The 27,679-nt window shown below is 39.4% G+C and overlaps 1 protein-coding gene across 1 annotated transcript in view; it reads left to right on the plus strand.

Moving 5' to 3' along the window:
* The window catches only part of VWF (von Willebrand factor), a 145,445-nt gene that overhangs the window by 106,457 nt on the left and 11,309 nt on the right, over positions 1–27,679 (plus strand). The window contains exons 40-49 of the mRNA XM_037389450.1: positions 2,705–2,910; positions 6,725–6,827; positions 6,937–7,011; positions 7,531–7,635; positions 8,133–8,338; positions 9,702–9,851; positions 17,507–17,617; positions 19,553–19,736; positions 20,622–20,662; positions 25,563–25,679. Of these exons, the coding sequence (XP_037245347.1) occupies positions 2,705–2,910; positions 6,725–6,827; positions 6,937–7,011; positions 7,531–7,635; positions 8,133–8,338; positions 9,702–9,851; positions 17,507–17,617; positions 19,553–19,736; positions 20,622–20,662; positions 25,563–25,679 (1,298 nt within the window). The remainder of the gene's footprint in view (positions 1–2,704; positions 2,911–6,724; positions 6,828–6,936; positions 7,012–7,530; positions 7,636–8,132; positions 8,339–9,701; positions 9,852–17,506; positions 17,618–19,552; positions 19,737–20,621; positions 20,663–25,562; positions 25,680–27,679) is intronic.

The following is a 27,679-nucleotide window of genomic DNA, read 5'->3' on the forward strand; positions in this document are numbered from 1 at the left end:
TCTTCATGCATCACAGGCTTGAAAAGCACCCCTCCCCTAAATACCAATTTAGTACTTTAACCAAGGATGCTCGCTCTTGTGTGTTTGAGCCACAAAGTCAGAGTTAATACCGGTGCAAACTGTTGCTGGGTCTCTCACTCTGAATTAGTTAAATGGCTTATTTTATTTTGATGGAGTATACACCTTCTGTGGATCCTTATAGATGTTATTTTCTCCCAACCAGTAGCTACTAGGAATAGCTACTGTAATGTAAAAGAAAAATAAGCAGCCAAAGAAATGCCAATACTTAAATGTGCCAGATGACCCTTTGAAATCATACGTTTACGGTACCGTTTCCCCGCCCCCCCCCCCCCCCCCCCCCCCCAGCTTTTCTTTTACTACTCCCTCTTTGAAAAAAGAGGTCATCTTTTAATGGAGCCCACAAACAGAACAAATATCAATCCATGATCATAGTAGCATCATACAGGCTAGTATTTGAGGTAGATTTCTTTTGAAACTAATTTGGGAAAAAATTGCTCTTCTATTACATAGTTTTCAGTCTTATTTTCACCTTTTGCTGCTAGCTGCAGTCTTTTCCTTTTCATTCAGAAGCAACAGGCATTTGAGGTGAGCACTGAAGTAGCCACCCAGGAGGGTGGCTTGTTGAAATACTTGTTTCTGAGGCTGAGCGTGGGGAGTCCTTCATGCCTGCTCACATTCCATACCTCTGGCAGAAGTTTCCATACCAAAAGCAATTATGTGTATGTCAAGTAGGACCTGGCCAAATCTCTGCAGCGTAAGGGCAGTAGTGTGTCTGAGGTGGCTTTCTGCAATCACCGGGTTCTCATTATTCCAGTAGGGTGAAAGGGATGGTTAGGGTGATTTTTCTGGACGTTGGTGGAGTGTATCCCATCTTTTGACACTGCTTACGTACATCTCATTCCCATACTGTGAAGGACAGAGGTGACTTCAAAACAAAGGCATTCATGTGATCTCATGTATATTTCTTTTGCAAAACAACCACCTAGTTTCTCCCTTCCTTCAGAAAGCATTGCCATTCTACACAGGCACATAGGCCTTTTGGTAGCACATCTGGAGTCTGGAGCACAGTCCTTCATTGCATTTTTCACATGCCTGACTCGTTAATGCCAGCCAAAGAGGAGGAAGGAGAAGGGGCTATGTTACATGAAGTACATTAGAGACTTTAGCATTGGTACTCATTCTGCTTGAGAGCTGTCCAGGTTCTGTGCTGATGGGCATCAGCATTAAACTCAAAAATAAATCTAATTTTGTACAGAGAAAGTTCACTAGCCCTAAAGCAGATCTAGCAGTAGGTAAGCAAGATGAAAGCCAGTGTGGTGAGTATATTTACTCACTCTGGAATAAAAGGAAATGACATGCTACCTTAATAGGTGCTGCGGATGTATTTTCAGATATTTATTAGAGCTGACGTGAGACCATCAGAGGCAGTAAGCACTGGTGTTTACACTCTGTGTTTACAGAACTGTTTCTGGAAATGAGTTCTGGAAAACATGGTGTAGTCTAGGTAGCTGATCATTAGTACAGGTTTTCAGAATCCAGCCAAAGCATTTCATGGTGGGACGGGACACCCCATCAAACTCCTGTGCCTTTTCAAGTTCCTCTGCATCTGCTGAACTACGATGGCTGTCTACACATACAACCACAGATTCCAACACACTAGAAATAACTGGATTTAGCACAGCTTGAAACCAAAAAGGGTTAACATTAAAGACATCTATTTTCTGCTTCTTTTGGCTGCTAAGAAGGGTGTGTGTAGACAGTTCAGCTGATGAATGCTTGTTTGGTTGGGAGCTCAGGTCTTCATTCAGTAATTTTATTTCAGTGTTTTTTGTCAGGGGACTGAAAAGAAGTTTCATAAACCTCACAGCAGTCACAAATAGGGAAATAAGAAACACTTTCCTAATTGAAGCTGTAGAGAAAAATAAAAAAGGCTTAAGGGAGCACACAGTATGGAAGCTGTGTCCACAGGTTTCTTGAATAGCTGTAGCCTTAGTTTTGTGTTTGCTTTTAAAGACAATACCTCAGTCTGGGGCACTCATCAGTAAAAAAATTATGTATTGGCTTAGGAGGGAATGCAACTTTCCTTGATTTAGTTAATTATGTTAATAAGGCATTCAGTTAATAAGGTGCGGAAATCCAGCAGGTTCAGTTTTGAAGTACCAAAATGTTCTGTTTGTTAGCTTTCTTTAGTTGCTTGGGAACACTTCTGCCTATCAGATTGTAAAAAAAAAAATATCTTTGTTCAGTGCTTTAGTCTGTCCTGGGTATCTCCTAACCATGCACGGGTACCAGTGCTTCTCTAATACATGTCAAGGTGGTTCTAAATTCTTCTGTCTCTTGCCTAGTGTTGAAAACAAAATTAGGCAGGATGGTCAGCTCATGTAAGCCATTGTATTGTGTCATTTGTAGGGTAAGTCATACTTCACTGATTCCTATGGCCTAAAAATGTGGCTTGATGATTTCTGCATGGACTGTAACTTAAGCAGTTGCCTTCAATCACTTTCCACTGTGGATTTTGTTAGTTTTAAAAACATATTTTCAGTTAGTGGCTGCAGAGGACAAAATATGTTCACAGATGATGGCTTTCAAAAACCTGAACAGAATTGTTAAGAAAATGTGAGTGGAAACATTTATCTGCATTTCAGATCTCTTTATCTAAAGAGTTTTTTTCTGTCTTCCTCAGCAATGAAATGTCTCACATATTTGACATATGATCACTGCCACAAAGCCTGCGTAAAGCACTGTGAGAATAGTACCAAACTCAGTGTCTGCAAGGATTATCCCACAGAAGGCTGCTTCTGTCCAGATGGACAGGTGATTTTAAATGACAGCTGTGTTGATGAAGAAGTCTGCACACAATGCATCGGTGAAGATGGCACACACCATCAGGTAACCATATACTGAGCAGCTTACCTTTGTGAATGGTTTGGGTTCATGCTTTTGCGAGTAAATCTGTCTTATAAGTCTGTTTTCCCCTTTGGATACTTTATTTTCTAGCTCAGTTCCTCATAACTGGCCGGCTGTCAGCCCCATGTAGCTCCCCTAGTGTGAAATTGGCTGGGATGGATATAAAATTCACAGCTGGGACTGTGCAGACCCGGAAATGCATGACAAATTTGTGTGAAGGGAGGTCTAGAGGAAGAGAGGAGGATGGCATAAGTCAACATTTACCAAGATAAACACCTCCATTCAGCAGGCTTTTACCAGTAATGACAATTAAATCATAAATCTGTAACCTTTACTTAAAAAGTATTGTATTGTCTTTGCAAAGCTTATTGAAAGGTTTTCAGTGGTTGGTGTGGAACAGTGAGACTGAGATGACCTTATGTCGAGTTGTATTAGTTTACACCCCTTTTTTTGATAAGAATATTACTTTGATGAAATTCATCATTTTAGTTTTACTGAAAATCCACTTTCCTCAGTTAAGTCAGATCTCTCTATGGCAGAATTGGATTGGGAAGAGCTATGGGTGCTGGCTGCCAGACTGCAGTGAAAAAGACTGTTGATTTCCATTTCAGCATCACACAGTGGGTGTGCAAACTCCTCCCTGCATCCCCTGTTCCAAGTAACAGGGGTTGTTACTCTTCACCCCCAGCTACTCAACTCTGGGAGTTTTCACCTAAGTCAGCCAATCCTCTTCTTAAATCTGCAGTTTTGTTATGGGACTTTAAAGAGAAGGACTTTAATTTCAGTGTTTTATGGGCTTTAGATTCTTAATGAGATTTTTGAATGGTCTTATATTCACCAAACCTGCTGTGAAAGACATAAATGTTTTTGTAACAGAACTTCTGTAAATAACAGAAGTATCTGTGTGTGTATAGTCTATTCTTTAAGTAAAAAGATAGATTTAAAAAAGGAAATGAATATATGTTCTCTGAATTACTTAATTTGAATGTGCAAATTTAGACTCACATTTTGTTCAGTGAGAAATGTGTTATAAACATTTACAGTTAAATTGCAAGGAAGCAAAGACTATTTGTGGCTGAAACACCTGTTTTAAGTACTGTTTGCACTGATTAACACAATGACAAAAATCAAACTTAAAAAAGCAAGCACCTTGCTTTAGGTGGCAGGGTACCAGTGACCAATGCACTTGACTTAGTGAAGGAAGCGCTTTGCGAGAGCAGGACGTGTACTGATGGCGGGTCTGCACTAAGAGTCCCACAGCCTGCCCGCACACAGGACAGGTCCCCGCTGGTCCAAGGACCCCACTTTGCCATGGCTTGTGCCTTGGTGCAGCCTGCTGGTACTGTCAAACTGCAGCACACTGCAAAAGCCTTCACTAAATACCATTTCGAGGGTTTCCTACTGCTGGGCTGAGGGGCTGGTGCAGGAGCCTCAGGTGTACATACCCTATGGATTTTGGCAGCAAAAGGGAAGACGTAGGGAAACTGCATTTGTTCCACAATGGCATTATCATAATGATGCTTTTCAAAACAAAAAGTTCGAGTTTTCTGAAGGATTGAGCACATGCACCTTCTGTTAGCTTTTCCTTTAGGGTTGCAGTATCTCCATACACAGGGCCACATTTTTTTTCTGTGTTCTCTTTTGGATCTTTGTTTCAAATACAGTATCACTGGATTTGTGTTGTGCTTGTAGAGTTGGTAAAATGGAAGGAAAAAATATCCAGTAATTTTTGTAATAAAGGGAATAAAAAAAAAAATCATTTCTTTTGAAAGAAAAAATATCTTGCAATGTATGTAATCGCTGCCCTAAACATAGTACAATTGTGCACAACTCTCAGTGACCCTGATAACTCTAGTTATTGTATTTTGATTCTATATGAAATAGTTGTTGCAAATGCAGATTAAAGTCATGGATCTGTGTGCCTTAAATCCTTGAATCCTTGGGCAATGCAGTGCATTTTCCATTTAAATAATTGTTCCAAGCCCTTGTGGATGGAGAAAAGCCTAGCGCATGTCTTGGGAATAATGTTTGCAGTGATATCTACTTGTTTCTGCTGAAGTTCTAAAATTCGTGAGTTGTTGCATGCCCCTTAATGGAGTTTTAACTGAAAACCTCTCGTCTGTACCCCAATGGCAGGGCTTAGATGCAGCTGCTGTGTGGATGGGGAGGTGGAGGGCCGGGGAGGATCGGCTCACACGGCCGGTTTGCGTCTCCACCATTGCAGGATTAGCTGTGTGAGCACTACAACAGGCAGTGCGACTGGTGGTGGGTTATGATTTCCTTAACCCCCTTCTTTCCCTCTGGTGTTCGTTCCTCTGTTCCTTTCTACCCAAGATCATGTTTGGGCTTATGGGTTTCTCAGTACCAATGCCCATATAGAGCTCTATTAACACCTTGCTCTCTTGTCATTCCTTCTGGTATTAGAAAGAGACTTCTACTTATGCTGAAGAAAACCTGTGTGAAAATCAAGGCTGTTGAAAGTGTTGGAGTAAACGTTGTGATTCTCTTTCTCTGTGTCTTGAAATGTCCACGTGCTTTTCACATCATCACCTGCAAATGTAGGCATCCTCTGTCAGCTGCCTTCTCAGGACTTTTTAACCCCGAGGCCAGTGAATGCTCTGTCAGAGGGCTCAGAGTTGTTTTGCTAAGCCCTGAGTTAATGTCCTTAGCTTGCATCGATGTATTGCTGGTATTCTTTGACTAAAATAGATTTCCTATGGATTAACTGACCCTATGCGATTTGGTACCTAAGCTATGTTTGGCTGATTGGCTTGTTCGAGCATGGCTGGTGTCTTATCCTTGCCATGCTTTAACCTTTGAAAGTAAACTGTCTTTTCAGACTCCTGTGATGGCTTACAATACATAGATGTGTCTGGGTACGGGTGACAGTATGCTTAGATATTTTCTTTCTTTCTTCCTCTTATTAAAGGTCTCAGTAGACCATTTTTAAACTGTACTCCAGAGTTTTTTGGATGATGATTTTTCCCTTTGTAACTTCCTAACCTGCTCTACATGTTCTCACCCAGAACCTGGATCGATTGTGCAAATTGTTATTGTCTCATAGTGTATCTTTTCACTCTTACCGCCCTATTCACATGGCTGTTAAGCGTGGATAGCTTTTTATAGGTAAATACATCTTTAACATCAATGATTTTCCTCTCTCTCATGAGGAGGGGCAGTGGTTGAATAGTGATACACTTTACTGGCAGTTGCTGAACGCGCTTATTACCTCCAGGTAATCACCGCAGTGATGGTTTCAGATCTGGTGTTGTTATAGTGCTTTTCCAGTCCTCAGTCCGCTGGGAAGTCAAGGGATGACACCCTACATATTCTTATTAAAAAATACGCACTGTTTACTTCTCTGTGTTTAAATAGTACTAATCTGGGAAAGCAACCGCTTCTAGGTATTTCCTAAAATATTGTTGTTTCCCTTATTATCACTGAACATCCAATCATGGTATGTAGTTGCAGGAGTCCACTGTTACTCACAATAGCCTGCAATTGTGTTTATAGCATCCAGGCATTTTTCATGCTTAAAACAATAGTGATTCCTCATCCCATTCATGCCTTCTTTACATCTTTTGCTAAATTGGTACACTACAGTCATTTCAGAATTATGTATCTCCTTAGGTTCTTACGGTTAACAGAGCAACCAAACAATCCTGCATAGTATTCTGATTTTCCAAATTAATGTTACTCACCCTTACCCACTCCCATTGCTAACATACCAGTGACCAGAATATTTGATTTCTTTCTAACAATCTGTTGTTTGTTTTCTCGTTTGTTTTTCATACAGCACATGGAAACATGGATTCCCGCCAATGAGCCTTGCAAGATCTGCACGTGTCTTGATAACCAGAAAGTAAACTGCATGGTCCAACCTTGCCCTACTGCCAAACGTAAATTCATTTAGCTCTGAGTATGATTGGATGTGAATTGATGTTTTTGTTACCTAGTTTTCTAGTTCTTATCCAAACTTACTTTATGAATGTTCTCTTCTTACTCCAGCTGTTCTCTGTGGTCCCTGTGAAGTCCCTCGTCTGCGCAGGGACCCCAGCCAGTGCTGCCCTGAGTACGAGTGTGGTAGGTTCTCATAAACTGTTGGAATCTTCTTCGTCCCTGTTTTTACTAGATGCTTTAAAGGTATACAAGGCCTTTTTTGATTTAATGCAATGCTCTATTTTTGAAACTACTGTGCAATCATCTGTGTGGAAAAATAAACAACTCCTGGGAACGTGAATACCCATTCACTTCCAATTTGACTGTGTCCCTCTTTCTGTAAGAGATGAGGAAAGGAATGGAGCAATTTGTTTTTGTCTAAATGACATTAGGATGGTCTTTTTTCAAGTATCTATTTTTGCATAGCCTATATTTGCACATTAAATATAACATTAGAACAGTAATCCTCATAACCCAAGCTTGAACTGTCCCCTAAGTTATTTTGAAAACAAACTCTGACCTGCTGAACTCTTAATGTACTTCATATTTTAGGATAGCAATTGAGCATAAGGAAAAAAAGTTTAATGGGGATGTGCGTGTGTGTCCTTTCTTGAGGACTGACTAGTCAGGCGTGGTCTTAAACACTCTCTCAATTTCTCTTAGTCTGTGATCTGGTTTCCTGTGATTTGCCTCCTGCCCCTGTCTGTGAATTTGGCCTGCAGCTTGCTCTGACCAACCCTGGAGAATGCAGACCAAATTACACATGTGGTAAGATTTTATATTTTTTTATATTTTTTTTTTTAGCAGGGAGTGACCCTGGAACATTGCATTTGAGCAACACTCACAACAACTTCCTTTAGACATTTTTTCCCTCTGAAAGGTTTAATTTTGGAGCCAATGGACACATAAAGATTTCACAGACTTGGAAGAAGGGTATTGTTGACACTTTCTGAGTATACTTTTGAATTAAGGAAAAGAGAAGCACTTTACTCTTGGAAGTGTGTGCTCCGACCCTTATGCTTATTTTATAAATCTTTTTGATTGTATGTGAGACAAGGAAATTTTGGCAGGGTAGGAACTTCTCCTGAACCTGCAGCACAATCTTTGACCTTGGTCTTTTATATCTGCATTACTACTTAGTCTTTAAGTAGATTTATAACAGTTTGCGGTACTAATTAGTGCCTTGCTGCCAGAGAACTGTCTTGTTTGCTCGCAGCGCTCTGAAATGCTGTGTGCTTGACGTGGTACCTACCTTTTTCTGCCAGCGTGTAACAGAGAAGCATGCAGCTTAGTTCAAAGACCTTCCTGCCCACCATATCGAGAGCTGACTGTTAAGAAGACGGAGTGCTGTGATGAATACGAGTGTACCTGCAGCTGTACAAACTCCACAGTGAGCTGCCCTCTGGGATATCTCTCCAGATCTCTCACCAACGACTGCGGCTGTGTATCTACCACCTGTGTTCCCGGCAGGGTAAGGGGAATGAAGTGTCATTTCCACAGATGAGAGCATCTTTTATACATGGAGTAACACCACCAAAGTAAGCGGGTAGCTAGGTGTTAACAACCCCCAATGAGACCACCAGCTAATGATGCCAGGGTATTTTTAATTTACATGCGTCTGAGAGAAATATACTGTGGCATCACACTGTTGCTTGTGTTATTATAGTCATTTATGCTGACATAATCAACCCATTTTTTATGACTTCCGGAGAATCAGATTTTTTTATATTATATAAATATTGTTTATATGCCTGTATATATATATATATACATACACACATGTATATACATATGTATATATATACATACTAATCAAATTTAATATGTATATATACATACGCCCACCAAAAACATTTAAAACTTTAAGGTCATTCAAGCATTAGGAATTTCAGAGGTAATTTAAAAAAAAATAAATTTTTTCTAATAACAGAGGTACATGATTTTGGATCCGTGCAGTTACTATATATTCTTTCATTCCTATACTAGCTTTATTGAAATATTTGGGACACCTGTTACCTTATTTAACACTTTTTGGCAAATTAATACCTGAATCTGTTAAAGCTTCACCAGGATATATTTTTCTTTATTTTTCCAACCTTTTATTAAGTTCTTATGTTAACCTTTAAGATAAGGTTGCTTAGAGGTGAGGTTGCGGTGCAATGTAACCTTTTCATTGAAGCAGCCTTACCTAATAGCTTAACATAGGGTTACAGTGTCTTGCAGCTCAGGAGATCTAGCCTTTATTTTCTGTTGCTAAGTAGTTCATGACCTTGCATAAGTAATTTTATGTCTCTGTGACTTACTTGCTATATCTATAAAATTAAATGATGTTCATCTCTAATAACATGCTGTAAAATTTACTAATAGAAAGTGCAGTATAAGAGATGGCACTACTTTTGTGGTGGCTGTGATGGCCTAAGGGTAAAAGAGAATGAATGCTTGTAGTACAAAGTAGGATCTTTTCAGATCAGCTGATTTAGCTGGAAAAGATTTTACTTGCACAGCACCTTCTACAGGACCCACTGTTTCTTGTCTCTACATATTGGGTCACGTTATACTTCCAGGGAAACTGAGTCAGACCTTGGGCAATTCCACTGACTGCAGATAAAATGCTCCAATTTTTTCTTTATAAAACAACAGCTTTGGTTGCCCTTATTTTCCTTTCCTTAACAGAGTGGCCACAATTTTAAGACCTGTACTATTTCTACTGGGTTCAAAGTATTCCATAAAATTTATGGTAGGTTTCACATCTTAAAAAGCAGCTTTTTGGAGCCAGCAGTGTGCCCTTACAGCACCACTGTACTCTTTTATTTGTTAATTTTTGCATTCAATAGATGTGCGTGCACAACAACATAGTCTACTCCATTGGGACAACCTGGGAAGATGGTTGCAGGGAATGCTCTTGCACTAGTATGAGGGATGATGTTACAGGACTTCAGATGATGGAGTGTCATGACAAAGCATGTAACTCGTTCTGCTCTCGGGTGAGTAACATTTAAACCAGTACCTTAGCCAGCAGAGCCCTGATGGGGATCTGAAATGATTAGTTTTAAACCTGTGTGTTTAGAGAAACCTGAGAAAAATAGAAAATAAGTGTTGTAGCAACGAATTATCTTGGGAACAGAGTCTAAGAGGGCCTGAGCATTACTGACTTTATATTAGGGTTATTGTTTTAGGATTATATATCCTGCTGCCAAGGAAATCAGTGACAAGTTTATTTTATATTTAAATAAAAGAACTGCATCCTGAAGTATCTATCATTTACACCACTTGCACAATAAATACTCATGGTGTCTGAAGTTCAATTTCAAATGACTCGTAGCTGAAGTTCGCTTTCTGAAGAGTTTCAGATTCATCTATTGCTCAGCACTGCCCATTACAGCAGTAATAACACCACATGCTGTGGCCTTTATTATGCTCAGACATCTGCTAGATGCTATAAAATTATGTGGTCTACTTTTGGAAGCCCACAAAGGAAGTATGAACTGCTTTATTATATTGACATAGCTGGTCCGGTAGGAGACGACAGATACTTGGTACTAAAAGTTGGTAGAAGAATTCTAAAAGGGTCAAAGGAATTTGGTTAAAAGTCAGCAAGACTTGCCATGTCATAGATTGGAAGACTTTGACAATAAAATGATTTGTGCAAAGAAAAGTTCAAAATGGTTTTTATACTTTAAACTACCCAATTTACATCCCTAACATTCCTCACCCTAGCATAATGTGGAGATCAAGGAAGTAAAAAATCACTGTAAAATTAAATGTGGTGCCCTAGAGCTGCGTTTTACTCTGGTATCTAGTACCTTGTACCCATAGTCCCTGAGCCTTCTCATGTCCTTGCTTTGTGAGGTTAACGTGGTTGGGTCAGTCAGTGAGGACAGTGGAAATACACAGCTTGGGTCTGCAGAAAAAGCAGGTGGCAGATGATGTTGCCCAGCCAAATGCTGACAACCCACACTCCTTGCCAACTGCCATGGCCGGAGAAGTTGTGTTGCAAATATCAAAAACATTTTGCCACTTTTTAAAGCTTTCAGTATATACATGGATTAACTGAGATAGTTCTTCATGGTATTAGCCAATTCCATTCAGGAAAAGACACATCTGACTTGAAGCATCTCCTCCTTATTCTGTGGTCTGGTATGTTCACGATCTGCAAGTTGAGTAAGCTGCACGGGACACAAGGTCCATGTCGAGCAACCAGATGTGGCTGTCTGGGACTCAGAATATTCTCTGCAGGCCTTTTGCTGACCCATGAATTTTCCCCATGGGTTTAATCTTCCCTGAACCGTGAAGTGAAGCCCAGAATAAGCTAATTTGGTTTTTTGCCTCAGTGAAGAAGCAAAGATGAACTAGTTAATGCTATTCAGATTTCCAAGTTGCTTTTTAAATGTTCATGTTGGGCTATATATTGCATTAGGCCACACAAAATTCAAACAGTTGGCTAAGCACCAAGCATTTCCAAATATGTCTTGTATTATCAGTGCTTTCAGTGGTCCTGTAGCTGATAAAAGTCTGCATGTTGGCCTGTGACTCAACAGACTGCCCTGGTGTCATTAGAGGTGACCAGCTGGAATTTGTCAGTGGGAAGTGCAAAGAAGGGCATACTACAGCAATAACTGCAAAACCTTTAACTATCTGAAGGGACAGGTGCTCCTTCTGTGTTTGATTCACTAGGCTGACTGGGATGCTGCTGTGATGTTCTGGGTTATCTAGTGCTGCATGTGAGACAAAATTCACTTGGTTTTCTTCTGCTTCGGGAGTAGGTTTTTTCCTTCTTGCTGGAAATACAGTGAATCTCCAAACAAATATGGCATACACATTTCCCTCCTCTGCCAAGTCTCCAAATCTTTGCAGCCCATTTCCCACTGTTATTCCCAAACCTTTTAACCAGTTTTAAGAAGTCTGCTTTTTTTTTTTTTTTTTTTTTTTTTTTTTTGTGAGTCCCTTTGGTGCAGTTGCATTCAGAACAGAGGCTAAGAAAAATCGACACAATATGTGTTCTTCATCCTTGCTTTTGTTCAGTTACATTTGGAAGAAAGCTCTTCATTAGCAAACCTTGTATATACAGCTATGAGAAGTTAGAGCTGTTCCTTTTGCTTTTGGAAAGACGTCATTAATAATGTGCCTGGGAGTCAAAGACTGACCATGGGCATAGAGCATATATGTGCCTTACCTCATGGCTGAATTAATGTTGCTGTAGGAACCCTACACTGCCTGACTTGTTTTAAATTCTTATTTGAATTTACACTAACATGTATTTTAAAACAGTAAATCATGCACTGAAATTTGACTATATTAACCAAAGCAAAACCCCCAATCCATTACAAAATTACAAAATCCAGCTAGTGCTCTTTCTGCAAAGTAAGGTTTGGTGAGAAAGCTTGAGGATGCTCAATGCAGTGAAAACCATGAGCGCAGATGTGAGAGCTTTCAGCTGTTGCAAGACAATTCCTTCAATTTCCATTTATAGAAGGGACTTGTTTCTAGTATGGCAATTACTATGAAATTACTATGAATTACTATGAAATAAGAGATCTAAAGTATCTGGCTGTGTTTTGGTTGATAGCCATAGCTTCATCAATAATTTATTATTCTAATAAAGTATTATTAATGCTAAGCTGCAGTTTCTTGGCAAATCGGCTGTAACCATTGCAGTGTCAAAAACCTTTCTTTAAAACAAACAAAACAGCCTTGGTGGAAGCCATGCCAGTTCTTTTTGGGAATCTGCCATTTCTTCTGCTCATTTAATGGTTATCAGAGTTGTACAACCAAAACCATAGCTGTTGGAGAACCTGGAGAGCTCAATTTTTTTTTTTCCTCTGCTTATTCCTGATTCAGTGGATATACATATTAAGGACTAAAGAAGTTCTGTTATCCGGTTTGAATTGGCCTTAAAGCTTATTTTTCAGTTTAGATTGGATGTCATTGAAAGTCGTATTGACATTAAAGACATGCTTTAATCATCGATCATTACTAAGATGATGTCCAAACTCTCTGCTGCTCAGGGTTATTAATTCCATTGCCTGGTCCTAAAGTTGTGCAGTATCATTGTTGTCTATGTCAGCTGACTGCTGGGAAAACAGCTTACAGGTTTTTATCTAGCTACACAAAAAGAGAGAAAAAACCCCAAAGTAATGAATATACTAACTCCTTCACCCTGATGAATGAATGGTGCTACTGTTCTCCTGAGTATGATAAAACTAAACTCAAATTGTATCTGTAGTTTTAGCAAGAAACGATATGGAAAAAGAGTGGATGTTTCATTGAAATGAACCAATCCCACAGTTCTCTAAGGAGGTTATAACAGCAAACACAGACTTCTCACTAGCAAACCAGGTGTGGATTTGCTTCATTGTATGCCATAGTCCCCTCACTTTTTCTGTACTATCTTTCCCTTACCAAAGTTGTGAGAAAGCAAGCAGGTGATTGCTGCAGTTATTGCATGTGCCACAGGGAGGAGTGACGGCAGTGAAATTATTTCTCTGAGAGTGTATCAGACTACATCCCTTCAGAGAGTCATGGTGATAAACAGGGTAACAGCTTTTAAAGCACCTTAAGATCAGTAGTAGTGAAGGAAGCACTTGCTTTGCTTAATTTCTGTCAGTGTTCTTGGAGTTAGGCACTTTGTAAGTGCTATAAAGGAGTGTGATTTAAAGTACTGGATAATTTAAAGTATTAGATGATTATGAGAAGAACGAAGCATAATTTTCTGGCATAAGTGTTTAAGACAAAGCCATTTGGCTAAGTGTGTGTAAATTAGTTATGTTAGATTTTCAAACCTCTTGATTAATTAAATTAAAATAAAGAACATTTGTAGCCTATGTGCAAAGGCATAGTGAATTATGGTTGTAATAGATTCTGACTACAAAAGCTGTGGCTTTAATCTTCAATATTTCAAATGGATATTTTCCTTTGAAGTAGCATGTAATGCATGGTAGTAAGTGGCTTAGTAATCTATATTAAGGGGGTCAAAGAAACTAAAGTAAAAGGAAGAATGTTGTTTGGATATTAAATGTTCAGGATCTCATTTAAAAACTGTGAAAGTCTTGTTGGGAGGTAATTTCAAACATAGTACTTGCACTTTAAGCATAATTTTTTATGGAAATTAGGAAATGATACTTTAATGTTCTAGAGACTTGCAAACAGAGAATTCAGTCCTCTCCTGGGGTAAATGAATGCAGCTCCAGGGAAATCTCTAGAATTGTGCTGATTCTTCACCACTGAAGATTTTGCTTTCATCATTTCAAGTTGATTTATATCGTTCCTACTGGGTTTTCCTCAGTCTACTCTTGTAATTTTCATTCTCTTTGGTTCCTCCTACCCTCTCTAGGTACTGTCACCTCAATATGTATAAGGCAGATACTGAAGCCTTCTTAAGAATACTACATTGAGGAATGATTTCTGTCCTTTCTTGCTTGCTTTGTGGCCAAAAGGCAGCTGACAGAATTTTCTGGCCAAAACCTTAGCACCTGTGAAAAGATGAACTACGTATCCTGAGAAACCCTAAAACAAAAGAGGGAGTGCACAAATATGCCAAGCCATAGTCTGTGTGGATCCCTCTAGTAGCCTTGAGTAGGCAATGAAAAATGTGCATTCTCTGAATGCTACAGAATTAATCTGCATTCCTCTTTTGTTTGTCACAAGCTAAGCTCCAGTTCAAAAGCACACAAAATCCATCCCCCCGCAAAGGTCTTAATCCATATGCTTTCACCCTCTGCACGGGAGATGAGCTTTATCTCTGCATTTGTGTTTGATTAAACAGCCTGATCTGGCAGCATAACTGAGCACTTGTTAGGTTCTCTGTCACAGCTGCTGATTATCGCTCTCAAGTCACCCACATGCACCTGTTCAAATGCAAGGGCTGCCTTGTGTTGCCTTATCCCTTACCTCCCAGGGCATTTTTTTAGTCCTGAGGACAGCAATCTGCCTTTCAGTTTGATGGGCAGTCGTACACTTACTGAGGGCTTCTGAATTTTAATTCCCTGTTTGAAGTCTGTGCTTGGGGAAAAAAAAATAAATAAAAAAGTCATCACAACGTGGAGGAGAATAAAGCAGCGGATCCAGTCCAATAAAAGTAGGGAACAACAGAATATTGACTGTAAGTGGATCCTTGAACAAACTATGGCAAACACTGGCATCTCTATATGCCAGAAAATGAAAAACAATGAAAGAAGAGATGGATACTGCTTACTCTGCCTAGTTCAGTCTAATGTTAACCTTCAACAGCACAGTATACGAGACTTGTCAGATGTTCATGTTCATAGATGGTACAGCTCAGGAATAATCCCGGTAACATATACTCTTTGTACATAAGTCATCTAACTGGGACACCCCCACCTCGTCAGCCTCAAAATGAACACTACATTATCCTTTTCTTAGATGCAACCTTAAAAATGACCACCTTTAGAATTAAACGTAAAGCTTTTTTTTTTTTTTTTTCCTCTGGACCCAAATTTCCATGGTGTAAGGTAAAAAGAAGGTGCGTTTTCTGATGGTGAAATGTTTGCCGTGCTGTGAAGTATCTGTGACAGCAGGCAATCACTGTTGGCCTTACTGCTCAAGTACAGATGGGTGGTCGGCTTTTTGAGGAGCTTGTAGACTACTGCAGTCTGCAGGTTTGTTTTCTGAGATGGGTTTGTAGTCTGTGGTGGTTCAGGGGTTGTGTTAGGAGAATCTCAGCAGGTGCTGAGGTCAGGAGCTGTGATCTCCAGTGTTTCTTCCCCTTAGGAGTCAGAGCCCCCATACTGTGAACGCACTAAGCACCAAACGGGCCACACAGGCAGGTTGAACTGTTCAAAACCAACATCTTTGTCAGTGCCTTAGGGGTGCAAATCACCCCTGGAGTCTGCCGCATAGCACCTTTTTGTTTGCACTTTAGCGGGCTGTGTTCAAACCAACTTAGTGAAATCCGAGTTCTGCAGCTGGATTTTGCTTTATTCTGGGCATAAAAACCTCATGGAGTTTTACTTCTCTGAGTTTGCCGCAGAAATAAGTTGTATCCCATATTTCAGATACTTCAGATATGTATTTAGCAGATAAAAGTCATATAAAATGAAATGCTCAATGGCACAACTTTTTCTGCAAAGCTAGGTCAAACTCTGGTATTACATTTTATGACATTATACAAAATGCACTTCCATATGAAAGTCTGCTGATTATCAAGGTTTGCTAATGTGCTTCATATTGCGAATCAAGGACAGTTCATGAAGGGGGAGGGAACATTTGGGAATACTTCAGCATTTCAGTTCAAAGGGGCTGACCAGAATAAAGTGATGCTTATTTTCATGGACATTTTTCACATGAACAATATTTTCTTTGACAGAACATCTTTCCTTCAACTCTGTATTGAAATCAGAGTTACATTTTTACATTTTGCCCCTTAGAGACTGCCTAGCTATTAAACGTGGAATATATTATTTCTAAATTTGATTACAGCTCCTTGCTTTCAGTTAGATATTCCAGTGGTTGAATATTTGGCTAGTTGCTTCAGGAGATGGAAAGATGAAATGTTCAGTCAAAACTGGTCCCTGGACTACTTGTCTGACCAGCCCTTCCCTCTGTTTCAGCACAGGGCAGTCAGGTGTCTGAATGTGCTCAGGCTGAATCCTCAGGGGTGGAAAGGGGACATGTTAGTGCTGATTAACATCCAAGATGCTCCTAGAATTTCTTTTTCTGCTGTAAAATAGTATTTTATATATCTCTCTCTTAATGATTTTTAAAATACCCAATAAAAGTTCTCATAATTATGTATGACTCATATATGAAAAGAGAGGCCATTTGAGGTACTGATTTTTTAAAAACTGTATTCTTAACATTCACATACAGTTTTCTCTCAAAATCTACCAAATAGCAGCAATTTTGATAATCACCCTTGGAAGTGGATGTACTTCTTCCTTTTGCACTCTGTAGGGCCATATTATTGGAAAGACTTGGTCTTTACAACGTGCTAATGCATGAAAGAAAATGCTGGCATACAATAAACTGACATTTGGAAATGACTGCTGCTAAATGCTGTTGACATAGCTCAGGGTCGTCTGAAAGCATTTCTCTTTTACCTCTTCCCTTTCCATTTCTGCCTGTTTATGTCATTGGTTTTTTCTGTCTTGTGGCATATCTCTGTGCTCTTACGTATTTGAGCAGATCCTAGCAAAAGGAATATCTTTCAGGGTGATTTTTTTTTTTATTATTATTATTAGGCACCTTCAGCCTTTTCTGTGCTCAAGAAGTGGTGCTCCATACCGTGCTAGAGAAGCTGATACCCTCAAAAGGCCCATTAGTTGATTGGCATGACCTGAGCAAGGATATTACCTAGTTAGTCCATGTAGCTGAAGTGAATATGTCTTCAAAATATATATTAAGCAGTAACTAATGAGATAAGAATTTCTGCTCCTAATGTTGCATGCATTTTAATTTATTTTTTCTGACAGGTGATGTTAACCATTTAACAGGATGCTGAGCTGGGTGGACCACTTGTTTGTTCTGTAATAGCAGCACATGGCCTTAAAATTCTGTTTTCAAACTCCCCTTTATGTAAATAGTTGCTAATATTAAACATTTATCCCGGTGCTTTCTTTGAGGATTAATCTCCTCATTTGTATCATATTCCTGGATCAGTCAGTCCTTTTCTTTTCTTCTACAGGGTTACAAGTATATTGTCCAAGAAGGGGAGTGTTGTGGGAAATGCCAGAAGACTGCCTGTGAAGAGCAACTGTTCTGGTCTCGGGGTGATGCAGACTCTCGTTTGCATGAGGTGAGGTGGTGGTAGCGTGGACCCTTCCTCTTCTAGCAGAAGTTCCCTGAAATTATTTTGTTCTCCGTGGAAGGAGGTGAAGAAAATGTGAGCTGTTTCTTCTGTACATCAAACAGTGCTGAAAAACAATGTTTTCTGGGGCATGTGACTTACTTGGTCCTAACAAGAAAATCCTCCACACTGTTTTTGGGCTCTAAGGAAGCAATATTTTTGTGTAAAATTATTAATTTCACAAATGGTAGCTCAAAAGAATGTCGATAGGGCAAGATGCTTCTCTGGCAGTAGGCTATTTGTTTAAATTATCCCAATTAATTTGTATTATTGTATGAGGAGCAGGTAGACAGGGTAGTGGATTACTTGAATTTCATAGTTCTATTCAGATAGGATATCCTATTTGGTATACACTGACATATTAGGAAGTAAAGAGGATAATAATATTAATTATTCTGTGACTGCAAGATTGCTGCATGTCAGATCAGACCACCATGGTCCAGGCCACATTTGTTTTCTGTTCAAAATATCAATTTATTTTCAGCAGTGTGCCTCTTCCCTTAGGATTCAAAGACCCAATGGGAAATGAGTGCATGCAATAACCATTTAAAATGCACTGCAGATACCTTACCGTTTGGGAAAGCTATATGAATATTTGTTTCTTTTCTTGCCTATGTTTTTAATTCCTTCAGGCTGCTTGCTTTGTTCTTTCCCTAACCCAACCACCCCTGGCAAGTCTTTGCATGCACTAGTAGCATTAAATTGCTTAATCCTATGCAGAGCTTTGGATTCAACAAAGGCAGGAAAAGTAAGTTAAATATGTTTAAAATAATACACCTTTTCCCCATCTTTTCTTCTCTAAGTGTTGTGCTTTATGATGTGTCTGCATTTTCATATTTTGTTCACATATTTAGTATTTTTAATTGCTTCTTTTACAAAAGCAGTCTGCTTTTTTTTTTTAAAAAAAAAATCTTAATGTATCATTTTGCAGCTTTGCCCCTTCCCTGATTTTACCAAGAGCATGTCTTAATGTGGATCAATATTCTTCTCTGCTTCATAAAACAAGCCTGCAGAAGGCCTATTTTAATGTCGCACTGTATCTTACTGATTTCTGTTGTCCTAATGGAGTAATAGATCCTTGTACTCTGGGGTCTTTTTCTTGCTATGTCGTTTTTCAACTCTCCTGTCAGTAACAAAGAAGTAAATATGTAACACGTGAGAGAAAAGTATTCCCTAATTTTCTGAGCAAAGATGTTTGAATTTACTGGAGCTGGGGATCTGATTTTCACTTTCACTGTTCTTGAAGTGCATTCGAAGAGTGTTCACAGTGGAAGAAGCATACAGCTTCAAAGCAGTGATCAGCTCCTCCCAGTGCTGAACTGTGACAGCATCTTCTTTCTGGCCTGTGGTGATACTTCCCATAATAGCTCCTGAAGTTCCTGCCTTGTCTGCCCCACGGGTGATTGTAATCAGTAAGGCTGTCAACAGAATCTGGTCACTTCTACATCTGCAAGCAAGTATTTCCAGGTCTGGAGCCTATTGCCAAAGCCTCCTTTGGGCTTAGCAGAGCTGGTGTGCAGCAGGTTCCTGCAGAAAGAGGGCCAGCTTGGCTACAGTGCAATGCAGTGCAGCCAGCGGCTGGGTAACAAACGTAGATTTAAATCCACTTAAGAGTGCTTTTTCTTTTTCACATGCTATTTCATCTGCCCCTTTATTTTTCACTTAAGGAAACTTCTGTAACTCCTACACTTCACAAACCAAGCAGCAGACTGTTCTATAAACTGATTGTAGCTGTCAGGATTTTAGGAGAATTGGGTGACAGACTGTTCCTCATGCAGTAAATGTGCTCTTTGCAAACCAGCATGTTGACTGTGATGGTCTTCCATCTATCCAGTGGCACAAATACAGCTGCCTATATTTAATCCTTTTACAATTTCCCATCAGGTTGGCACAGAGTGGCGATCCCCCTTCAACCGTTGTGTTATCAATGAGTGTGTCCGGGTGAACAATGAGGTTTTTGTACAGCAAAAGAATGTTTCTTGCTCTCAAATGGATGTGCCTGACTGTCCAGAGGGTACTGAACTACGTTGTGACCAAATAATAGACTGCTGTCCTTCCTGCAGATGTGGTAAGCTTTGGTGTATGACAAATGGAATCACTAGAGAATGAATCATCTCATGTGTTGATCTCCTGCCTCTTAACAGCAATTTCAAAAGTGTATGTTATGCAAGCATAGTACTTCTTTAAGCTCTCCTTATAATTTAGACATTTAGTACAATAGATCCTGCTGCTATTACTTTCTCTTTCCAACTGATGTTCACTGTCTCCTCTTGAACTACTTACTGTTGAAGGTATTTTGCATTGCTTCAAAGAGGCATACCAGGCTATGTTTCTACAGCTCTAGCCTGCATTGTTAAACATTTACAAGGGGTCTTGATATGTTTCTGGCCTAGGAAGATTCAGCGCTCTCCTCAGTGCCTGCTATGAACTTGGAGTTTGCATGCAGCCTTGATGTCTTCTGAATGTCTCTAAGCATTGTGGCTGTGGCCATTTCCTAGCATAGGCCTGGGGCAAAAGTCCAGATCAGGAGATTTGGCTAATTGGCCTCAGTCTGGGAAGACTCCGAGTCATGTTTAATTGGCAAGTATATATGCAACAACAGGGTGAGGAGCTAGCAGTGGGAGAGAAGGGGAAATACACGCTGTAAGTTGCAGAAAAACTGAATGCATCTTCTGAGAGTGTGAGGCTTGGAGGGGAAGATTTCTGTTGTGCTATGTACTTGTTAAAAAACAGCTCAGCAAGAAATATTTAGAGGTGGAATTCAGGATAACTGAGAAATTGCTGCCTTTCAAGGTATAATGTAAGACGGCTCAATTATGCCTCTTTACAGTGAACTAGGTCTAAATGTCCTCAGTTGGGACTCTAATAAGTCAAAAAGCATACCTGTGGTTTATTATCTCTTGGTAATGTCATGATAATGATAATGCTAAAAGGAATATTATTTTTTTTTCAGTACCCCTGGATGGTTGTCCTTTGAATGGTACTGTTATTGGGGTAAGACACACTTCCTTTTATTTGCTGTGATGGCAAGACATTTAAATATATGAATGAGCTTTTGAAGGACACAAACTTGCCAGAATACACATAAGCATATAGGGCAGCTTTGTTCAGATAGAATCTCTGCAAGTGAGACCTTAGGGTAAAGGCAATGACAAAGGGGACAGCGTGTGTATGTCCAATTCATGACCCTGACACTTTCTATATGACAATGAATATCTTTGCAAAATGGGGACCGTAATGTTTCCTTATCTTGAAAGGATGCTTGAGAAAAGTGCTTAGAAACTGTAGTAACCTGTGTTGTGTAATGACTTGCAGGCTACCAAACACACAGGAAACTATCTGCAAGGGATAATCTCAAAAATGATCCTTGCCCACTTTGGGGAAGCAAAAACTTCCCGTATTCTACCTAGAGGATAAGGCAGATTAAAAAAGGATGGAGACTCTTGCTCCACCTGTGTGGAAGGAGCGGTATCCCTCCTTGGCTATTAGCAGGAACAGGAAAGCTGAGCTTCCTCACTGTTTGACCTCTTTTCCCTTTCAAGATCCCTGCTGATATGCCCTCAGAGGAAATTTTTTCTCAACTGCATATTTAATGGATAGATTAAGATATGTTTAACCCAGCCCATGACAGTGGGAATGATGGGAGTTAAGCATCTGATCTCATTTATGCCGAATTTATCTTTGGAGAGCTCTGTCAATTGTCCATTGTTTCCCTAAATCCATATTCTGGCAGCACCTCTGGTGTCAAAGAGCTCTGAATATTCTCATCATCCCCCAGGGAAACAGGTCCTCTTTAGTCATTTAACCTAACTTTTAACCTATGTATTCCTGCACTGTCAACGTATGCCTGTCTTTTTCCTTTATTTGAAAGGTATATTTACCCAAATCTATTTAGATTTTTGAGGTATGGCAGAAAGAACCTTTCTCCATCTATTTCTTCTGGTTTGATGGGGTTTTGATAGGCAATAGACATAAGTTTATCCGTTTGTTAGAGCTAAAGCCCTGTCATCAAGCATCCATCATTCTGTGTGGGGATTACTTCCCTGTAGAATTAAATCCAAGGAATAACTTTGCCTTTCTTGTCAGAACACTGGGAGAAGGGTTTTAAAGTGGTAAAATCTGAAATAATCTGCTTTCTCTTTGATTCGTCTGTTTGTCTCCTCTAGGGTATATTGTCAAAACTAGTTGTGGCATTTTCTAAAGCCCATACTTGTAGGAAATGTCATGCAGTATAGCAACTGCTAGCTCCTGCCACCTTCTGTTATATAGGATCTGCATGTGTGTATATATACATATTCTGTTAAAAAAGAAGTTGCATGCTGTTCTTTCATGAACAACTAATTTTTTTCTCTTCCAACAAAATGTTTACCTGATCTGTAAAGTCAAGTCTTTCTTCTGCTTTCAAGCGTTTTAAAATACTTCAGAACACTTTGAAAAATTAAGCATCAGAAAATTCTGAAACAAAATGTCATGTTGAGAGCAAAATGAGAAGTATCAGTTTTTTGAAGACTTAAAATATTTCAGCTTTTACAAAAGTGAAAAAAAAATCTGATCTTAACAAAATTTTCCAAAATTGGTATAATTCATGAAGTGTTTCAGCTGACATTTTGAAACTACATTTTTGACTCATTCTTATTTGCTATTTGGCTATCCATTAAAGCTGTCTCCTCAACTGCTTTTCTTTTCTTCTCTTTTAGCACAGCTTTTAAAATGTATTATTGTTCTTCCTGACAATTGGCTGCCTTATCAAACGCTGCCTGTGCAAGATTTTGGGGTGTAGGTAGGCCCCAGCTGTTACATTACTTCTGTGCTCTTGCTGGCGCAAATTTCAAGCGTTACTGAAGTTTGCATTCAACAACGCAGTTAGCAAAATACTTTCTCAGGATGGAGAGTGTGAAATTCGAGTTGAGATATAATCTTGGAAGATTTCTAAATGAAGTGGCCGTTTTAAGTAAAATAATAAAATAAAATTAGAGCTTATATTAAAATGTTTTAAATTAAACTAGCTTCATTTAATGACATTGTAAGCTAATTAACTATATGTCTGAAGGCTTTTGAGCAGCTGGCATTACTACAGCTTTGTCTTACACTATTCTCTGCTTCAATGACTGTTCCAGAGTTCTGGTCAGGAAGGAAGATGTGATGTCCACAGAAGTTTATACTTCCTGGATTTCAAAACCTTTATTCTGGGTCTTTTAAGAATAGGTTTCAAGTTTCATTTTATATCAAGGGAAAACTTTGCTCCATTAACTCATTCACTGAATAGTTCCAAGTTTTGAGTCTTTTACTGCAGTTCTGTTAACTGACTGTGTCCTTAATCCCTTTACATTTTTGCCTTGTATCTGGTTACCAATATTATATTCCAGTAATTTGGTGTATTGCATTCATTCTGCTGTTCTTAACAATGCTGTGGGCTTTAACTGCAGACTTCCAAGCAGGTGGCTGTATTTACCAAAAGGATTATCTATATCACTCATCTGTTTTCCCAGGCTTTTACTGAGTGGCATTTTTGAAGGAGATCTGAGTAGATTTGGGCTTTATGCAGGTTATTTTGGTTGCACGGACTAACACTGGGTTAGCAGATGTTGACATTTCAGTCTTAAGTGAGCCAAGAAAACATGTGATATGTGTATTATATAAAGTGAAAAAGATGTATCAATCCATTATTTCATTCAGATCTGTCATGCCAAGCTGTGCTTATTCACAGAAAGCCATTGTTAAAGCCATTTGCATGCTGATCCCTTTAAATACATTAAATAAATATCATAGAACTAAGCTGTGATGCAAACTTCGGATCAAGGTAAAACCTTCTCCCAAAACTTCAAGGCACTTGTGTGTGAAGATTTTGTTTCAACATGTCTCTAGTAAGCCCTATGTTCCTGCCCATAACAGTGATTTTAATATAAACTCAACTTTATCTATCTTTTTTTTTTTTTTGTATTCAATTGGAATGTTAGAACTATTAAAAGATCCACTGAGGATATCAATCGTAATATCAGTTGTGGCTTTATAGACCCCTTCTTCATGATGCGAAAGCCTAGAGCTACTGAGGCATTCTGTGATAAGGATTTACTTCTAGAGGGCCTGAATTAAGTATAATTGTGAGAGTAAAGAGAACAAATCCAAATATATTTTGAAACAGGTCAACATGACGAGGACATCTTGCAGATTTGCAAGGCTTTTGTGTGTATTTGCACATATGTATGTGGAGCTACTAACCAGTAGAGCAATACCAGTGTCAGTGGGTCCAATGCCCTTGTGAGGCCATGTAGTCTGTACTAGAACTGTCACTGTGGTGTCTGAATGCTTTCCAATGTTGACAGTAAACAAGAACTACGGAGTTTCATATGACATTTGCTATCTGTCCCTCTCCCATAAGAAGATGTTATGAGTGTGCCCTTATGCCTGCATCCATTAAAGTCTTTGAACCCTCCAGATTAATGACCTGATACTCACTATAAAAGTTTAAACCAAGAAAGCTGGAGTCCCATGTCAAGGTCTCAAGCTAAGGTGTCAAAAGGCAGGGATCTCCCTATTGGTATTACCATCTCCATCATGTTGTAGGTGGAGGATCTTTTTTCTAGATCACAAAACAAAAAGAAGTAATAGCTATTGCTGGTGCGTTATAGAAAACCACTGACACCTGAGGACCTCTGTTGTGCTGGGGTGCAGATTAAAAATGTAATCTAAATTCTTTAATCAGAACATTTGTCCTCCAGTGTATATGCCAGTGTATTGGCCCTGTACTACCCATAAACACAGTACCTTTACACTGTTACTCTGGCCAGCTTCTTGGTTTTGCTCCATTTGTTCCCTGAGTGTTTACTAGTATGGAACAAGAAAAAAAGGATTTGAGGATATGCATAATATGTAGCATGGGAAATTCCTTTTCCAAATTAAGTCAACAATGACATTCCATTGACTTTCAAAGCACAACTCAAAGTTTTTATAATTTAGCAATATTTAGTGTCTGTTTATTTATTACTTATTTATTAGGTTATAGAAGTTCTTTGTGAAAATCTTGAATAGACCTCTCCCATTTTGTCCCTTCAACCATAGGGATTTGTTATTTTGGTGTTGAAATGAAAGGCTGTGTACTTAGGAGGCACAAAGACTTTGTATTTAGAATTCCTTTCAGTACTAGCAATCCAGTTAGTAACTTCACATCCTTTTGTTTCCCTTTTAATAGTTCGGCATTTTTGCTCTACATTTTAAGTGCTGTGTTTACTTGCTTTGAAAAGGTGATGAGATCGAGCAAACAAGGTTCTGGGCAAGTGCTCAGGGAATTTGAATTGTGTGCCAGCTCAGCCACTGATGTGCTTGTAACTATGGTCAAGTCCAGTTCTTCACTCAGTAATTCTGTTTTTGTTTTTCTTTCTCCTTTCTCAATTTTGAGCTTTTATAACTCTAGAGATTCTAGGTGGTATTACAAGAACAATAACAAATACCCATGATCTGCGGGCTGCAATGGATCAAGAATAAAAACTTATTGGCAAACTAATTCACTACACTTGGGAAAAATGAAGTGGTGGCAACTACGTAATAGATAGTTAGGATAGCTCATGACAAAATCTTCCTCATCACTTTCAAGGATTGCTTTCTTTCTTGCTAGCTTTGTAAGCAACCGAGAAAGAAATGTCAATGCCACTTTACAGATTAAGGAATTATAAAGGGCTTACTTGAAAAATAGCCTCATGCTATGCTGCTTGTTGTAGAATTACAGATGCAAAAATTTGGGTTTCTGGAAAGTGGGGGCTTTGGTTTTCTGTTTTCTCTTGCAAAGTATCGCAATGCAAGATTTAATGAAAGAGATTTAACCTCAATAAAATTGCTTGTTTATTTGACTTTTGCTGAGGAGACACTGCTGACTTACAAACTGGTTCTAATGTTTCAGCCATGGAGAAGCCTGATGGTGGATCGATGCACGACATGTCGTTGCTCCCTCCAGTCAATATCTTCTCAGAGATATACTCTGACATGTACAAAAATAAGCTGTGAACCATGTCCAATAGTAAGTGCAAGTGGTCTGGATGTTCTGGTTAAGAATGTGTCTGATGAAAACATCTTGTTCTTCATTGTATACAGCAGTTTGTTTTGTACATCTCGGGGACCTGTTGCCTCTCTTTTAAGTTTTTCTGAGAAGTCATGGTCCCATGTTTTTCTTTCTCTGAATTAGATGAAATATAGCAAATTTGATCTAAACCCAGAGTGTAAGAAAGGTAACTTTTTGGAGTACTCAGGTCCACAGGCACATTTTATTGTGTATTTTAGACTACTTACCTTTAGGGCAAAATAAGGTTTGGCAAATCATTTGCAACAGAAACTGCTGTGTCTCCTTTCCTACAGTATTATCTGTCCCTCCAGGGACCAGCAGCTCAGTCAGGTCTCCATCCTTAGGGGTTTTTCTATGACTATTTCAAACTGTCTAATAGCTGGGCTCAATAATTGTCTGGTTCCCAGCCATGCCTTAGGTGATTTGAGGTGATTGTCCCCGTAAGTTCCACTGGTCTTTTTGAAGTCTTTGCTGCCGTCATCTGCAAGGAATGAGCTTGGCTGGGAAAGCCAGAGGCACATAGCTCCTGTTTTTGCTCCACTGACCAACAGTGTGACCAGAGTGCCTGACTAGTCCTGCTCAGTCATGCAATTTTCTCTCTTAGCGCCAATACCTCAAGTAGAAGGAGACCTAAGCAAGTTGCAGAGGCTGGCTTAGGTCTTCCCTTGTCTGAACAGCACAAAGCAGCAGCTAAGTTTCGTAGGAAAAGGCTTAAATGCCCCTTCTTCTGCCTTTCTCTGGATAAGAGATGGAGCCCAACAGGCCCAAACAGACCTAGGGCCTGCACAAGCACTGGCTGTTGCACCAAAAAGCCATATCTCCAATGTGATCATATGGGATTCCAGGCTGTTATCTAGGAGGGGCATACATTGACAGAGTCCCTGCAAAAAAGAGGGGCAGAGTTCTGGATGAGTCCACTTTTCAGTCCTGAAGTAGAACTAGAAAGGACAGTGTAGTAAGTCAAGTTTCTGGGGTTTCATCTGTACTAATAAACTAAACAGAGCAAGACTGCAGAGACTGCAGGCTCCAATTATGTCCTGCAACATCCTGAAGAATTGTCAGCAGTGTCCAAACTGGCCTTTTCTAACTAGAAAACTTCCAAATAATGTCTGGGCACAGGTCAGTAGTTAGGACAACCCAAGGCCAGCCTGTTTTGTGGGGAGAATACAGTTTAGACATACATATTCCCCTTGTCTGCAGGGCCAGAAAACTGGCCTTGACCCTCTTTATCTGCTGATGTGAGTGTAGCCTGTGACAAAAAGGAGAATCTGGAATACTTTGTGTGGTTCTAGACCCTAATATCACCCCTCCTGTGAGGTATGATTATAGACATAAGCCTCTGAAAGGAAAATAAATGACCAAGCTCAGTGCTGAGCATCTTCCTCACCTCCACAGAAATAACCTGGCAGATCAATGAAAAAAACCCAGACACGCTAGAATGAATCTGTGGCCAGAAACATATGTGCGTATGTATGTTCCCACACAAAAATACACAAACATCAAATCTTGTTTTCAATGCAAGAAGCCAGCTGTAGAATTTAAAGGTAGAGGAATCAATAAAATACATGGTAAAAAAATGGGGAAACATTCCTCTCCTGCTTCTTTCGCCACCCACACAATTCCCAAACAGCTTTTTTCCCCTACCTGACCCAAAAGTACAGACTAAACAAAATACTCTGAAGAAAGGGTAATTTCCAGTTGGGCTTATTAAGCACTGTGAACAACTTGTGTTTAGGAGATGTGCAGCTACCCAAGGGAGGTTGCAGGTCTAGGTGTACATATCCCTTTGTAGCCATTGTAATGAATCTGTGGAGCTGGAGGGGAAAAACTATCAAATAAGATACAGAATGTCTTCATTCCCCTAAGGCCAGTGAGATTCACATACATACTTGGGATCTTTCCTGTCCCAGAGTCATTGATTTCGTGGTATACCCAGATTAAACGCAATTCCTTCATAA

This window comes from Falco rusticolus, chromosome 5 (assembly GCF_015220075.1).
Source record: "Falco rusticolus isolate bFalRus1 chromosome 5, bFalRus1.pri, whole genome shotgun sequence".
NCBI lineage: Eukaryota > Metazoa > Chordata > Aves > Falconiformes > Falconidae > Falco > Falco rusticolus.